This window comes from Pavona decussata, unplaced genomic scaffold (genome assembly GCF_977016875.1).
Source record: "Pavona decussata unplaced genomic scaffold, jaPavDecu1.1 SCAFFOLD_134, whole genome shotgun sequence".
Taxonomy (NCBI): domain Eukaryota; kingdom Metazoa; phylum Cnidaria; class Anthozoa; order Scleractinia; family Agariciidae; genus Pavona; species Pavona decussata.
The window spans coordinates 1,967,501-1,985,000 of record NW_028145547.1 but is presented as its reverse complement, the minus strand read 5'-3'; the positions used below and the strand labels follow the sequence as shown (position 1 = coordinate 1,985,000).

Sequence of the window (17,500 nt, the reverse complement as noted above, 5' to 3'; positions counted from 1 at the left end):
AATTTAAGACAGAATTTGAAAGCATGGAAGTAAACAAGATGAATAAATGTCTCTCTAAGTTTTACATTTCAGTGAGGAGAAAGGACGGCAGTTTTTGTAAATCTGAAAACTAGTTTGTTGCCGGTTTAAGTAGCTCTCAACCACCATATAAAGTCACTGCCTCACAACAAAAAAGGACTTAATTCCTACCTGAAGCAGCTTATCTCCAAGGGCAATTTACAAAAGTCAGTTAACAGGCAAAGCCATCAACAAGAAATTGTACCATCACTTTAACACTTGCGATCCTCGAGTTTTACACCAAACAGCCTGCAGGTTCATCTCCATCTATTTTGGTAAATGGGTCGGAGAAACCCCACATTCATTCACAGATTCAGCTTGAGGTATGTGCAGTTTATCGACTGAGCATGTGAGCGGCAGACTGCGCGTCTGTTCATTGACGCGTGACAATTTGAAACAAACAAGCAAAATCGACATTTTTCGGAGGGTTCTTGTTTTTCTCTGATAATCACCTGAGTTATTATTAATACTAAAACAATTGTTCATCTCAGGCTCGGAAAATATTGGTGAATATTCCCCTCAACTAATATTCTCCAATATTTACTTCGCCTTCAGCCAATTGTTAAATATTACCTCAACAATCCCAGCTATACCAGGAGTTTTGCAGTTGCTATGGTAAAAAAAGGCAAATTGGCCCTTCTTCATCTGATCACGCATGAAGTTCCGTGCCTGAAATCAGTCAAAAAGGTGTAAAGAAAATGGTATCTACATGACAGATGTTTAACTTTTTAGTGAGGCCAATAGATTAGGTAGCCTGTGGCAAGAGTATTCTTCTGACCACATGGGCTATAATTTGGGGAAATTATTCTTCTACACACACAGGGAGGCTTTCCCAAGTTTAAAATACGATACTAAACACTAAACAGATTCTATTCATATACTGTGTACCTGATAATTTCTAACACCATCCCAGCAAGCTGTTTGGTCTGGTTCTATCTTCAAGTCCTCTATGCCAAACTGCAATTGAACATCAGTTATTTTTAGCAGACTGAATAAAAACTATGTCACTGACAGCTCCTATCAATGCACCTTATTAAAAACTTTGCACATTGACTGCCAAATGTGTGTCATGAATAATTACTCACCTTTACATCCACTCCTTTCTCAATTCTGCTCTCTGGCTCTGATTTCATGAGCCATCTTGTGTACTGTACCTGCTATAAATAACACAAACTTGACTAAGATTTGAACAGTTAATTATGAAGTTTCATAACTGGGGGGATAAGGTTGAGCACCCTTCTAGGAGCCAATCATATATGAGAAAACTCCAAATTCTGATTGGTAAGGCAAGACCATGGGGATGGTGTCAAATAACAACTTTTTTCAAACAAGATACCTGTAACTGGATACCCACTCTCATGTATCCATGAATTCAGTTTTGCATTTCTAAAACTGAACGGTGCTTCACTGGAAATATTTCAGATTGGGAAGGGGGTCTCAAAAGCCAAAATAAATGCCCAAACTAAAAAGTAGTCTAGGGGATGGGTTAAACACATGAGTACTTGAGGAACGTACAGCTGACTCATGATTTCAAATCGATCTCAAGCTAAGGTTACCTTACTCTAGCTATATTCCTCCCTCCGTTTACCCTAGATAAGTAATCCAATAGGCCATTTCCCAATAATTTTGCCTTGAAAATTATTACAATTTAAGCAAGCCTTAGTACAAAGCTTTTCATGTGAAAATTAGTTTTCATTCATAATTATAAAAACTATGCATAAAGCCCCACTTTCATAATGAGGTTCAATGGAACTTGGAAATGGCCTATTATCATTATTGCTAATCAGGTGTCTAAGTAATAAATTATTTCAAACTGGACTGACATTAAGAAGATTGCAAATAAGGAACACTTACTAGACAACTGACTATTCAGATCAGTTTTGCATGGTTTGAAATAATTTTCATGTTTCTCTAAAGGCACTGTGACACTTGGCAATTTTTCTAGCAACTTGCCTTGCAATTTTGTTGCAAGACAAGTTGCACCAATCATTTGCCTAGCATAACATGCCCTAAAATGAACATGTCTTGCAATTATTTTGTTGTCACCGTCGTTGCAAGAAGTAGAAGTCGGTTCTTCTCAAGAAAGGTAACTGCAACAAAATCGTTGCAAGACATGTTCATTTTTCAGGGCAGGTTCTACACAATGATTTAGTGGCAACTTGTGTCGTAATGGCGCAACAAAATTGCGAGACAGGTTGCAAGAAAAATTGTCCAGGTAAGTGCCCTGATACCTGCTGTGGAGTCTTGGCTTTCTTGGTGCTTGCTGCTAAGGTGCAAAGTACAAACTGCATTAGAAATAAAAAATACAAGAAATACTAACGGGCAGTATTGGATACTGGAAAAGCTCTAATAAGTCCCCCAAGACCCAGAGGCTTATCTAAGATAAGGACTCTTGAATTGGGAGGGCTTAAGGTTATAATTTGCAGAAAAAAAAAGGCTTACAATTTTTAAATCCCAAAGCCGATGAACTTAATTCTAACTAAAAATTTTAAAGTGCTACGGACTGTTTATGGAAGTGTACAACTAAAACATAAGTTTTTAAATCTAACTGTAAGGTTTCTTCAAGCACAGCAGCGTCAAGTTCTGTCAGTTGTTCCTTTTATTATAATCTGGACATCCCCATGTGGTTTCATAAAATAAATATGCAAATTGTTTCTTTTTTTTCTCTTTCTTGTCCTTCCAGCCTTGAAAGGTATGAAGTGGGTGGCTTTAATACTAACTAGAGGAAGGGCAGGGTTATTAGAGGGGGGAGGGGGGAAGGGGTAGGGGGGCTTTTGCAAAATCTTGACTTTCAAGGGGGGAGGGAGGGGAGGGGGTCTCACTGTTTTTCAGCTTTGGAAATCCAAACCATAATTTCAAAATACTGACGAATTAATTTTCCCCTGCAATCCATGACCCCTACCCCCTAAGGCACAAATGCCCCTCTCCACCCACAACCGTTTTCATATACAAGTCGGTATCATACTGACTACTGCAACTAGATTTTTTTGACTTAAGCTCCTCTTAACATCTTTGTATTCGCACGACCGTCATTTTGCCATCAGCAACAGCCCTGGCCCACTCTAAAATTACCTTCACCACTGCAGAGCAGTTCAAGACAAACTGACACCAGCAATCACCCCATGAAAAGTTCTCGCATTGTATCCAATCTGAACGCTCCGTTTGCAATGGTAATCGATCATACCATCTCAAAATCGTAAAACGTTGTTATACCCATATGTCCACATAACTGGATTTTACCTTCCTTAGATTTCTTGTTGAGTTTTTCGTCTGTTGATTCAGCTTTGCGTTTCTTCCTTGGAGGCATTTTGGCGCGTGCACTGCGAAGGAACAGGGAGGTACTGGGACGAGAGAGAGTTGATAAGATCACCCACAATGCATTGGTGAGAGGGTACAGGTTGTCCTTTGCAAAAGCTGTAATCAGCTTCTAATAAAGTTTGAAAAACTCTCCCGGTTTTTTCTTCCTGTGTTTTTCTCTAGCTCAAAATTTCTAGATTACCACATTCCGCCTGGATTTTAATTTAGACTGAATCCCACATTTGCAACCGTTGACTTCGGAGGCCGACAGCCCACCCCCCCCCCGTCCCCCACACATCCCCGCCTTCAACCCGGTCAATTTCAGTAATCTCATGTGTTTTCGTTTGAAACGAATGTAGACGTACAAGTCCTGAGGAGCGATTAATCGAAGCGGACAAAATGGAGTTTGATGCTCTTAATTACAAGACCAACGCTGCAGAGACAAGAACAATCAGACATCCAAAGCGACAATTTTCTTTATTTTAGGAATTCCATCCTAATTTAGATAATATTCCAACATGTCTTCAAGGTATAAAAGGCAATGGAAAATAACTTAAGAAAACCAGTTACATTACCACTTTTCATTCCGACCAATTTAACCCGACATTCTAATTTAACCTTCTTCCCAAATTTTCTTTCCCGTCCCCTGGGGAAAGGTTGCCATGAAGTGTAGTTAAGCTATGTATGTTCTTTAACAGAAGACAGAAGAAGCATACCTTTCTACGAACATTTCCGCATTTTTTCCGTTGCCGTGTTGAATTTGTTGCAAGATTTAGATCTTAGTTCTATGTCAGCAACGACTGTTGCAACGAAAAAAGGAAGCCGGCGAGATTAATACGCTGTAGGGAGGTATTTACAGAAGGCATTTTTTAGTGTGTGTGCAAACCTCACCCGCTGCCCTACCACCAGACGATTGACTACGATTCGCTCTGACGAAGGCCTAACGCTCGAAACGCCAGCACTCGAATTTCTTTACGGTGGTCAAATTACCTTCTCAAAAGTGTTGATAAAACTGAACATTCGATAGACTAAGAGTAGTCTGCTTTGTTTCTAATAGATAGTAGAGCGAGCCAGACACGCGAGCGCGCTCGAAAAATCTTCTCGCACGTTCTCGATATCCGCGCGCGTTTGCGCGCTTGGTTCACTCCACTATCAAGAAAAATACCAGACTGTTCTTCGTGTAGCCAGACAGGTGCACAGAATAAATGGTATTCCGCAGCAATAAAACTGCATTTAGTTAGCATTCTAAAGTCAACTACAGTCTTGCGAACATCTCGTCATTGAAGAAAAGATTTGAAATCCCGGGCAATGTTGAATACAGAATGATACCTGAAAATGGTTCCTCCATTACGCGGACACCAGAAAGCAACTCCAAGCGTGTCTACTCAGTGTAACAAGAGTTGACTGTTCATCATTTCTACCGTGATTTTACTTTTTGTCAAACCTTGACCAGTTAGTATACAGTTCATAGCGGGCTTGAGTTCTGAACTGGCCCTAACTAACCTTTTTTTGTAGAAGAAGGCAAGACATTATATAGTCGGTTTATAATCTGCAGAGATGCTTTATGGTTTATAGTGAATCAAAAATAATAAAATAATCCTCGTGAAAACTAATATTTCATCTGTTTCTCTCGGTTCCAGGCCATTAGCGGTCCTTCTTGCTTCTTTAAGCCTTTCAGGGCAGAGTGCATTGTGGGCCAGTATGCCACCTGTCATTTCCACGGAACGGAACAAAGCACTTAGAACACTTGGGAACTTAAAATGAAGAGTCTATCTTCCTCACGCTAGAAATGAAGACAAACAAGGAAATAAATTCTCCGTGATAAACAAAATTAAAAAACACTTAAGCGAATGGCATTTAGAGGTATTTAAAGGGTGTGTCAGGATTCTGCGTGCGCTAGGAGTCAACTGTGTTTCGGTAGCGTAGACTTGGCGTTTGTTCTGTAGCGCCTCGTGAGCCGTATGTCCCAGGTACCCAGTTTCTACTAGGCGATGAGTTTGTTAACTGAGAGATAAGAAACAACAGTGAGGTCACCCAACAGGACGGCTGAGGAGAGAAGATGGTAAATTGTCCTTGCGTGTGGCCAACGAGAGAGCTAACTATTTCTGCATTTGCCAGAAATCTTCTGTTTAAATTGCCAACCTCCGGTTATTCACGACACGAACACAACAAGAGGAAGGCAATTTAACCAACAGACTGCTTCAAAATGTGTTATGAGGTAGCTGTCACGCTGGATATTTGCCTTCTTCTTTTCTTTGCCTTCCTATTGCATAAACTCGCTGATGTAAATAAGGATGACCGGTGCCAATATGTCGTTTTTGTCCATTTAATAATTGGAGGAGCTCTATTCCCCTGATTGACACATGATGCGATCCACCTAACAGGGTTGTAATAATGATGATGATGATGATGATGATGATGATGATGATGATGATGATGATGATGATGATGATGATGATGATGGTGATAACTTTATTTCGGTGTCGAAGTATTTAGCGCTGTAGTGCTGACCGGAGACTATGTAAATCACTCAAAGAAATAGCACAATCTGAACATAGCATATATAAGAGACAAGGCTGAGATGAACTCGGTCAAGAACTTGAAAAACAAACTGTAGTAAATGTGCTGCAAAAGATTGAAATACAGTGGAACCTCGATTTTACGATATAGCAAGGGGACAGCAAAATCATATCGTTAAATCGCGATATCGTTGTAAAAGGTCTCCCGATTTATAAATAACTTTTGCCGGGACACAGAATCGTTAGATCGACGATCGTAAAATCGGGGTTCCACTGTACTCCATTTCTGTATGCAGGGAAGTGGACATTGTTTCCAGAAATAACGAACCTTGATCCATCTCAATAGTTTGTTAATAGCATTGATGGCATCAGGTTTGGTGACAAGCGGACTGAAGGCAGCATACAACTCAAAACCTGACGTAACCTGTAACAGAATAAGCACAAGATTACGTTCTCTACTTATATTTGAATAATAGATATTTAACGCCCTAAAAATTGTCAGTCTTTTTTGCCATACTGTTATCATTAATGTAAAGATCCTGGGCAGAGCCAGTTAGCTCACGTGGCCATATATTCAGGATCTTAACAACACAGTTTCAAAAACAGTACATCACCAAAGCAGTTTACTAGTAACGGAGCTCAAAAAACAGCCCTAAAGTACTGATTGACAGTCGGTAATACTTCCTCAATAGAACATTTATGAGTTGCTGTGAACTTCATTATGAAAGCGAGGCTAAGTGCAAAGCTTTTCGTAAGAAAATTAGTTTTGTTTGCATTTGAGTGAGAACTAATTTTCATACTAAATACTTTGCACTTAACCTCACTTTCATAATCAGGTTCAAAGCAACTCAGAAGTTGACTATTTGACCGCAATTTTTTCACTTTCCGCTGCTTCACACATGCGCAGTAGCCTCTCCTTACGACTTTTTACATACCCATCCCAGGAGCATCTCTCGTGTTCCCACGTGACACAAAATTTTCAGAGGCCTGGCAGCTGAGTGGATTCGATGATGGAGGTAAAGGTACAAACCGAAGAGCCTGGGGACGAATACAGATAAATGGATACTGTATGTGGTTTAAAAGAAGACACTAAGAAAAACAAGTATTCTCCAGTTTAATTAAACTAAGTGTAAGCTTCTTGGAAGAAGGACTTAAAAAAGCATGACTTTATAGACCTTCAGAAAATCATTGTAAACCTCAACGATGCTCACAAAATAGCACTTCTTAGCAGCTTTCACTTGAATGGTCAAACTTTAGGATTTCAATTCAAACTCATAAGTTTGGAACATACAACAAAACCTACTGTTCGACTTCATGAGCGAATGGGATAAAAGAGCTATGGACAAACAGCTCCCCCAACCCCCCCCCCCCCCACCCCCTTCCAAAAAAAAAAAAAGATTCTATGGGTCTGCAACAACATTAGCTCTTCTCTCTGGAATTGCACAATAAAATCACTTCTTCAATCTGACAGGGACATAGAAATATCTTTTAAGCTAACCTGACCACTCCAGATCACAAGACAAAACATGATCGTAGAAAGAAGACCAACAGCAGCTCGAACTTGTCACAAGCCGTTTGATCGAGTGTTTCACACATGCACGTTGCTATTTATTTATTAAACCTGTAAGAGGTTTAGTAACTAATTTTTGTTTTCGAAGCCGTTGTAACCCCGAACACAACAAGTCCGTTATCTGATTATTTTGGCACTGTGCTGGCATGGTACGAGTCCAAAAAAACACAGCTGGACTTCCAATAGTTTTTGACAGGGGCATTCCCAATTCAAGCCTGATCCATTTCTCAAGATGAGCTGTTAACTGATGCAAAAGCCATAAGATACCTCTCTTGTTCTTCTGGTTCTACATATGGAGCTTCTAGCTCAGGGGAAGTGTACTGCGCTGTGCTTTTAGACTTGTAAACAAAATGATACAACTCAGGAATGCCCACTTGGTCTGCAACGAAAAACAAAAGAACAGACAAGTTAAAAACAGATGCCAGTCCATCACAAGATTACTCAACAGAGAATTTTCGTAGGTCTTCGCCAACAATTCACTGCAAACAAGTTGAAGCACCCTTCCACCCCTCACCTCTCACTCCCATGTTTGGGTGAAAAGAATTGGTCCTCCCATCTTATATCGGACGCTGTTATAATACTAGATCTAAGCTTAATATCCGTTAATCTTTTGCTGCTAGAAGATGGGGACATTGGACTACTCTAAACTTCCCTGCTGATGTATGGAATGCCCAAGACATTACTCTAAGAGAAACACCCACCATAGCTGCATTTAAGTGTGGCTTGTCCAAAGCCAATTTTTAATCCGTAGTTCTATTTCCAATATATATTTAGCATGAATTTTAGCATGCAATTAATCTAACTTTATCTCCTTTCTTAATTTATTCTTATTAATTGATAATAACTTTGATTTACTGTTGCTCTTACTGTAGGCTTCCTCAATAAAGATTTATTATTATTAATATTATTATTAATCATTGCAACATTAAGCAACATGCAATTCCAGAAAATATCCATACTCCCCCACAAAAGGTTTTTGTTTTGCACCCCCCCCCCCCCCCAAGAAATTCCAGTTTTGCTTCATATTTTGGCTTCCAAGACCCCCCTCCCCTTAGGAATTTCCAATGACCTTCCATGCTGTGGGTATAGATTCTGTCAGGAACTGCACAATCACAGAAAATAACAACACATAACAGAGAAAAAAGCACTTGCCTGTACTGTAACTCTTTCTTGCCACTGCTTCGTTTATAGCCTCTAAACATCTATATCTTTTCAGACGCTGAAAATGACAGAAAACCTTCTGAGTGACCTACTAAAGCTTCAGACAGGGAAGATTTCTTCACAAACATAATTAATTATTGGTTGGTTAAGCAGGGAAGCATTAACATCACAATCCATGGTACAGAAAAAATGGCAGCCATACATTTTGTCACAATACCTTGCGAACCTAACACAGCCAATAAGCACTTAGACGGCTATATAATTTTTGCATAATTCGTCCCTGTACTAAAAACATTGTGTACGCTAGGTTTGAAGTTTTTTGAACTTTTCTGTGCATTGTTATGAGCAGTTTTGATTTTTTGTACACTAACAATATTATGGGTAAATGTACCAGTCGCCATCTTTTTCAGTACGGTGGATTCACCAAAGGAGAGCAGTACTTGGTATAGTAACTTAAAAATCTGAATGGCCGAATATGTCATGGGTGGGTAAGATAAAGTTGCACAAGAGCCTAAGTGGCCCACACGGCCGGAGCTTTGCCTGATTTCTGTATCATGAAGCAACTAGGAGTATTGCTACTCCCCCTGGATGGGATGCTAAGTCCATCGCAGGGTTACCCCCAGGAGTATGTCGCCGGTACCCATTTATACATCTGGCCCCAGTTGTTCAAAGGCCGGATAACTTTATCCAGTGGATAAGTCACTATCCAACAGTTTCAATCTGTGCAAAGATTTCAGTATTTCCTCTTGTACAACTGCGAATATGAACACTCTAACCACAGCTTAGTTTGGGAGTGTACGAAAACCTTGGACAACATTTAACGTGAAGTATTTTTTAGACCCTGTAAAGCGCCTTATCCCCCGGATAAAGTTATCCGGTCTTTGAACAACTGGGGCCTGGGTGAAAAGAGACAATGTGGAGCTGTCTAAGGAAACAACACAGCAATGAAGAGAATATATGGGAGCAGTTCAGTATTTCATCCATGAAGTTACAACCAACATTTATTTAAAGAATGCACTCACCTCCAAGGTTTTAAGTCTAGTTTCTGCTAATTCAAAGAAGGCATTGCGATCAGTGGAAAGCAACAAGAGGCAGGCAGGACAGCCATCTTCCAGATATGAAATATGTGCATAGAGGTACCCACTGGAAAGAACAAATATTAGGATGATCGGAAGCCAGTTGAGGATGGTAATTTATTATTATTTTTATTATTCACAAATAAGCAAATACTACACACAAAGAAGGTTTGGTAACAGGGAAGCCTGAATCATTTTAACAACAATGAGAGTTCAAATCTTTCCTCTTATTTGACAAATTTTATTACAGTGGTACAATATCACAGTTTTGGTTTTCGAGAAGTCACTAAGTTTGAGATAATAGTGGATTCAAGATATGTGTAGCTAATGATTGAAACAGTGGGCACATACACAGGCCGCACGCCATTGGTTCTCTGTGATATCATGGTTACTGGGTTTCAATATTTATTGCAGTAATATGGGCATTTGACAGATGCACAAGCCCTGCAATCTCCTCATTCTTCACGTACAAAATTCAACATGTAGTAAGGAAGAAAATATCATTTCTCTAGATAGGCAGAGAGTGATAAGACTGACACAGACATTTTTAATTTTTGGAAGGGAAGATGTGATTTACCTGTAGTTCAAGACGGATTTATGCACTGACAGTCTATTCTGAAAGGTCAGTCAAACTTCTGCATGAAGGTTTAAGCCTTACCTGTTATCAAAACGAGGTAAACAAATTGGTGTCCAAGACTCTGCAGTTTGAAAAGATGTGGATGCACTGACTAGGTTGAAGATAAGATGAAGATCTACAAAATAGAAATAAAAATTGAATGTTGAAGTATCACATATCAAATCTCTTAAAAAAAGAAGTATTGATCATGCGAAAATTCCAAAATATTAGAACATGGACAACCAGATGCTTTTGTTCATTCAAATGCAATAATTCACATTTTGAACAACAAAGTAGGTTTTATGTGAAACATACCTAATGGGTGCAGACTGTACTTCTTGGGCCTGATTAAAGTGATTAACTGATTATTTGCAACCAAAATAGCAAATACCAAGTCCTGACGAGAGAAGAATAGAACAGCTTTAAAATATTGTAAGATATGGCAGGCAGACTATCTGTTCATTTAAACCATACAGGATTTATTGCTAATTATTAAGTAGAAATTGGCTCCTGAGGGCAATCAGGACCCCTTTGGAGATTAAAGTGGGCCTTTTTCACGAAAAGGGGTCCACGATACAGTCTTTGGGCTTCTAATACAAAACATAAGAAATACCATTAAATTGCTGGTCTAAAATTAATATTTTGAGATACATTTCTATTGCAAAGACTTACCAGCCTATTTGCTTGAGCAATTATTTATAGTCTGTACCAGATTCTTATAGCTTTGTACTTTTATTTTTGAGTTACTGTTGAGTAGCAATAGTTCATAACAGGGGAAGAGCCACTCTGTGGATACACTGTTATTAAAACATTGTTATTACATTATTATGTTGTGCAGAACAATAATAAAAGTATTTTAAAATAAATAAATATTAACCATAATTATTCAAAAATAGGTATTCAGCTGTCAAATGTTTTTGTACTAGGCACATAGCCTTTGTAGGTAAAATCTGTGCCCCAGATACACTCCCAGATGCACTCCTGCAAATTTTAAGTACCAATATATTTTCATTTGTGGTAAATTATCTCAGAACATCACACCCTTGAATAAACCCTGTGATGAGTGGACAGTAGAAGGCAAACACAGCCTTTGCTGTGGACATTTACAGCCTATATAATGATTTACCTTGCCTCTTGCTTGAAGCATGCTCTGGCCAATAGTTTCTCTCACAGAACTTGAAAGTGGTAAACACCTCACCTAAATAAACAACAACATTGTAAATCCAACAAGTGAGGTCTGCACAATATAGCTTAGGCTCAATTTCCGCTGCTCCCTCGGGTCCGGCTTTCCTCCCCCGAGAAGAGTCAGCTCACGCATCCAGCCGTCTTTTCGGGGGGATGAGCACAGGCTCGTTTTCCTGAACAGCGGCTGGTAATCGAGCCTAAATATAGCTTAAACAGAGCTGGAATTTGTGTCCATGTCTACCGACACCTAAATGCAAAGTTCTGCAGTTATGGACTGAACTAAAAAAGAACTGCAGTATAGACATCTTCAACATATGCACTATTTAACACAAGCAACCTCTATATCCAAACATATTAACTAAGTTTGTCAAGGAAATAAATGATCAGAGCCATCTAAAATACTTACAGATCCTAGAAGGAAACTTGGTTCATGGTCCATTAAATTTAATAAATTATCTATAAATTTTTCTGTTCCTGTGAAGACAGAAAGAAAATATAAATTAAATGATGAGCTGTCCTTTAAAATCAACATTTCTAAACAGCAAAGATAAGTAACTAAATAAATGCAATTCAAAATGTTCCTTGTTTTCTCTCAGAAAGAGTGTGAGCCATGTCATGGGCAAGTCCTATGGACATACATGTACAGATCTAGACGTAGTTGAAAACAACTGATTTAATGTACATGTAAACACATGTCACTGAGGCAACTATGTGAGACAAGGGCTAGAAGCTTTCCATACCCAAACACTCCTGACCCCCACCAATTGAGACTGAAGGACTCACAATACATGATATGGAAATAAAAACAAGATGCCTGCTATGCTGGCATTACGCGTGATGCTAAGGCTGATTCATTTATTCCAACTGTATCCTTCGCCGATTGATAAAACAATCCTTCCTAATGGAATAGTTTGAGTCACGACGATCGCGTTACGTTGTTTCCTTTGTGTTACCCGACTCAGACTATCACCGGAAATTTTAGCCTCCCACGCAGACGTTCTTAGGGCAGGAACGCGTGACGAACCCCTAAGATAAAGAACGTCTGCGTGGGAGGCTACGGAAATTTGTGAAATTCCATTGCGATAACGTAAGCTTCTCAGTGACCTCTTTTCTGTCTGCAATCGCGTCGTGGTCTAAGACTGTCAAACAAAGCACAATTCCTTGGGTAAGAACTCACCAATTTCCACCGTTTTACGTGTCGGGTGCTTCTAAGAAGTTATTCTTTCGATTTACCGCTTCAAAATGGTGAAATTTCTGTTTGAAAACGGCACACTTGAGTCCACAACATGTTAAAATAATATGGCGCGACAATTTAATCCGTCTTTAATAAATATATCAAATGATGCATTGACGTCACACAGGTAGGGGTTAGTGGGTCCCCTCCCTCGCGATATAAGCGACAAGAATGGATTTTGATTGGCCTGCTGTTGTTGAAGACAATCTGAACAATACGTCCCGAGTAGGAGAGGGGAGAGTTTAATTAATAAATTAATGTACCGATTTGTAGCTACGACGAAGAAAAAGAAATCGTCCCGTTTTTAGACACGGTATGCCCCCTCAGGGCATCCCGCGTAACAAGATGCCTGCTATACTGGCATTACGCGTGATGCTGGGGCTGATTCATTTATTCCAACTGTATGCTTCGCCGATTGATAAAACTATCCTTGCTATTGGAATAGTTTGAGTCATGACGACCGCGTTACGTTGTTTCCCTTGTGTTACGCTACTCAGGGTTTCAAGGGAAATTGCGGGAATTCCATTGCGATAACGTAAGCTTCTCAATGACCTCTTTTCAGCCTCGCGTCGTGGCCTAAGACTGTCAAACAAAGCACGATTCCTTCGCCAGGAATTTACCAATTGCCACCGTTTTAAATGTCGGGTGCTTCTTAGAAGTTATTCTTTCGATTTGCCGCTTCAAAATGGTGAAATTTCCGTTTGAAAACGGCACACTTGAGTCCAGAACATGTTAACAATATGGCGCCAAATTTAATCTGTTTTTAATAAATAGATCAAATGATGCGTTGACGTCACACAGGTAGGGGTGAGTGGGTCCCCTCCCTCGCGATGTAAGCGAAAAGAATGGATTTTGATTGGCCTGCTTCTGTTGAAGACAATCAGAACAATTACACCCCGAGTAGGAGAGGGGTGAGTTTAATGAAAAAATTAATGTACCGATTTGTGACTACGAGGAAGAAAAAAAAAAAAAAAAGAAATCGACCCGCGTAAAAAGCGTTTGACCTTGAAAGAATGCACAAGTTCCCAGTACAGATTGGAGTCGAGATTGTCAGGGACAAGGTTGATTGAATGAATGGATCTTGGGACGTGCTCTGGCAATCCCCACAGATTTTGCAGGGGCAGATAACATCATCACCAACTTGGCAAAGGAGAGAGAGCCTGGTGACATTGAACGCACTCCCTAATCTTTGATTATTTCTAGGTATAATTCTAATATCACATGTCTCCACCATATGCATGTATGAAGTGAAAAATACATCATCTGAGGAACCTACAAGTACCTAATTCTACTTTTTAAAAGAAAGGGCCAGGAATGTCATGGTAACCACTTTTGTAAGTGTGGAATATAAAATAGGGTGTAGAGTAATTAAAGTCAGTGCATGCATTCTGCCTGTTTACTATGTTTAAAATGTCACCAGTACTATCTTTACCTGACAAGAGCCTTCTAAGATCATAATTTCTGCGCTGTTCCATTATTCTCGCTAGCTGAGTATAAGTTAAAACACTAAGGATTTGATTATAGACATAGGACAGCTGCTGCACCAACTAGGAAAAAAAAACAAGAAAATAAGTTCATTCAGAAAGGAAAGTCACCTACTCTTACAAAGTTTAGAAAGAACTTGATTTGTCTTGCCCAAATAAAAACCCACTTCCTTGTACTAAAAAAATTCTCCCAACAACACAAACTGGGAATTTTGCGATACAGGGGTCTTCTCATCCCACTGTCACACAGTCAAAATAGCAATGATTTTCCTGAATGTCTTAGTATGCAATAACAAGGTACTAAGGATTTACAGTCTGACACTTGTGTCACAACAGCCCAACGAAAATAATTGTATGACAAGTTCAAAGACAAATTATCTAGTGTAACAACACCTTAAGTCACAATTGCGTTGGTTACTAGGTCAGTCACATTGGCCACAAAACAGTACGTACAGTATTCTACCATACTCTTTCCTTTGTTGTCCTGCTGTGTATGTTTGCTATTATAAAAACAGCTGATTAAACGTGACTTTTTTGCAATATGATATCCAATATTATTATTTAATTACCTGAGTAACAGACTCCTGTGTGTACGCCACTGCCACTAAAACAACATGTCCTCTAACTAAGAATACAAATTTATGATTGCCTGCCATTATACATCTGAAAATAACAGCAAGAGGATTAGCATCAGTACTTACTGTAAAATCTTCTAATCATTACTTAAACTACTGGGTCCGGTTGTTCAAAGAGCTGATAACATTATCCAGTGGATAAATCGCTATCCATTGGATAAAACGTACTCCAACTAATACATTTTATCAGCTGGATAGAGACTTATCCACTGGATAAAGTTATCCCCTCTTTGAACAACTGGGGCCTGGTGTATGACACCTTTTTTTATCCAAAACAGTGAAAACAGTGAAAACAGGAGACAAGGAAAACAAACTCACTTCAAATAAATCACCTTAAAATAATTGCAATTCTCAAGACCAGAACATACCGGTATTACTTGGAAAAATTGCCTTTGTTTATGTGGCTCATCATCATACTTAGTCTCCTTGACTAATAATTAAGCACCTTTAATTTCAACAATTATTGTTAAAACTGGCTGTGACCAGACCAGTTGCTCAAATATTTCATGGAAAACATTTGGCCACACCATTCTCAGAAATGTGCAACGTTAGAGAATTTAACAAGCTACATGTAGCCCTTCAAACTTTAGAGAATTTAACAAGCTAGCCCTTCAAAATGGCATGTTCCTTCTTGTAAAAACCAGACCATACCAGCCAGTTCTGATAAACGGAGTGCACCTTGTGTACTTATAAGAATAATGTTTACCAGTAACATTAATTCTATAGTACAATAAACTAATTATTAAATAATCTAACAATCATGATCTCTTACCTTATTGTATTTTTTCCATCCTGCACAAATGACACTAATGCTTGCATAACTCCCATTAGAGTTGCAAGTTTGTCCTCACTACCATATCTAGAACACGAACACAATAAAATAATTGACAGCATGTCATACACTGTATTTTTATGTAACTCAAATTTGATTATTTTACAATAAAGTTTCAAAAAATAATTTAAAAAGTCTCTGATACATGCTGCATCAGTGTTTCAAAAATGCACTATTTTAATTAGATGCAAAATGTCCACATGCATTCAGCAAGTTATGTTTTCAATCTTAACTTTCAATTCCTCATAATCTAGAGCAGTATACAGAAGACTTCAGTGGTGACTATGTTGTAGGTTAAAATGAATCCAGGTTAAAATGATTTCAACCTAGGTTGATTTGTATTTTTCTTTGTTAAGGTTGGGTAATTTACATCTGAAACAAAGGAAAATACAAATCAACCTAGGTTGAAATCATTTTAACCTGGGATTCATTTTAACCTACAACAACTACTCCAGTTAGAAGTCCAAGGTTTCACTTCAAAAGACGATTTAACAAGGTAGTGTTAAATTATAAGTCCATCATGAACTTGTAGCAACCATGATTTTAAGCTAAGGCCGCAGACTTTTCGTAATAATATTACTTTAAATACTCCTTCTTTAATCATTATGTCAATGAATGGAATTCTCTTCCGTCTAATGTTATCTGCAAATCTAGCATTAATTCTTTTAAAGTCACCCTGTTAAGTTATTTGCACTCAAAGTAGCATTAACTGAATCAATATCCCCTTTGTGAATAGCCTTAGCTTATTATATTATTCTAAGATTTTTTTAGTGTATAAGTTTTGCATTTGTGAAAGGAGAGTAGCACAAGAATGGGAATTAAGTTTCCCCCTGCTACTATCCCATCATCTTTTAGCTATTTTTGTTGTTGTTTGTTTGTTTCTTTCATTGAATGTATAGATGGTCAAAGAATCATTAAACCATTACATCAACTACTGTAGGACACTACTGACAGTGAAATGCCACATTCTGGTATTACACAGTGTAATAACATGGCACATTTTGCATGTTTTTCTGTCCTTATCTCACTCTGGTACATTACGTACACTGTTAGTAATAGTGAAATAACTATAAGAGTAACAGATTATTCTAGGCAAATAACATGACCTTGACTGACCTAGAGTAAATTGGTTTGCCAGCCTCACTGAAGACAAACACATGCTTTTTGTGCAGAGTCCACTTTGGATCATTTACATCTGAGATGAATAATAAAAACATAAGTTAAAGCTCTTGAAGGCATGCAAACAAACCATACAATATAATATTTTAATCTAATATTAGAACCTTAAAGCAGCAAAAATTGTCTTATTACATTTTCTGATTCTCTTTTCTGGCATTTTTCAATTCAAGTGACCCGGGAGACATGAAAAACAAATATCAGTCACTGGAGAAATGAGAGGTGAATGCCAGTTGTAGCTGTATACAAACTAGATTAGGGTCTCAAGGAAACAGTTATAATAATTATTATTTGCTTCTCAAAACAAAAGATTATTTAGCAATTTCATTCAGTTGTTGTACTTTACATCACACTGCAGCCTGTGACCAGGACACCAATTAAGCGGAACCAAGTAAGGAAAAATGCAAGTCAAAATCCAAGATGACTTGTTTCAATACATGTACATTCTATTTGGTAGTTTAAAATCAAAAAGCCAAAACTGCAGCATGCATCTCACAATGGTTTCCCACTAATTTCAATTTGGATAATTCATATACAGCTGTGTGCATATGTTGTGGTTAATTTTTTTTGGTTAAAAAAAAGAGTTTGATTTTTAGATAGATAGATTACAGACTATTTCCCTTTGTCTCAGATTATGGTAATGAAGGAAAAAGGAAAA

The 17,500-nt window shown here is 38.4% G+C and overlaps 2 protein-coding genes across 5 annotated transcripts in view; both read right to left on the bottom strand.

Moving 5' to 3' along the window:
- The window catches only part of LOC146467665 (thymocyte nuclear protein 1-like), a 9,837-nt gene extending 6,419 nt beyond the window's left edge, over positions 1-3,418 (bottom strand). Inside the window, exons 1-5 of one of the 4 annotated variants that reach the window (XM_085125436.1) lie at positions 3,298-3,418; positions 2,289-2,323; positions 1,143-1,214; positions 946-1,014; positions 631-726 (exon numbers count right to left, since the gene is read on the bottom strand). In XM_085125436.1, coding sequence (XP_084981562.1) covers positions 631-726; positions 946-1,014; positions 1,143-1,214; positions 2,289-2,323; positions 3,298-3,364 — 339 coding nt within the window. In that variant the 5' untranslated portion in view covers positions 3,365-3,418. The remainder of the gene's footprint in view (positions 1-630; positions 727-945; positions 1,015-1,142; positions 1,215-2,288; positions 2,324-3,297) is intronic. The other 3 variants (XM_085125437.1, XM_085125438.1, XM_085125439.1) reach the window with 3 other exon arrangements.
- A 394-nt stretch (positions 3,419-3,812) lies between these two features.
- Positions 3,813-17,500, bottom strand: part of LOC146467664 (vacuolar fusion protein MON1 homolog A-like) — a 17,729-nt gene continuing 4,041 nt past the window's right edge. The window contains exons 4-17 of the mRNA XM_085125370.1: positions 16,783-16,861; positions 15,607-15,693; positions 14,769-14,862; positions 14,148-14,262; positions 11,888-11,955; positions 11,423-11,494; positions 10,612-10,693; positions 10,339-10,432; positions 9,627-9,747; positions 8,596-8,662; positions 7,711-7,822; positions 6,809-6,911; positions 6,202-6,297; positions 3,813-5,137 (exon numbers count right to left, since the gene is read on the bottom strand). Coding sequence (XP_084981496.1) covers positions 5,093-5,137; positions 6,202-6,297; positions 6,809-6,911; positions 7,711-7,822; positions 8,596-8,662; positions 9,627-9,747; positions 10,339-10,432; positions 10,612-10,693; positions 11,423-11,494; positions 11,888-11,955; positions 14,148-14,262; positions 14,769-14,862; positions 15,607-15,693; positions 16,783-16,861 — 1,235 coding nt within the window. The 3' untranslated portion in view covers positions 3,813-5,092. The remainder of the gene's footprint in view (positions 5,138-6,201; positions 6,298-6,808; positions 6,912-7,710; positions 7,823-8,595; positions 8,663-9,626; positions 9,748-10,338; positions 10,433-10,611; positions 10,694-11,422; positions 11,495-11,887; positions 11,956-14,147; positions 14,263-14,768; positions 14,863-15,606; positions 15,694-16,782; positions 16,862-17,500) is intronic.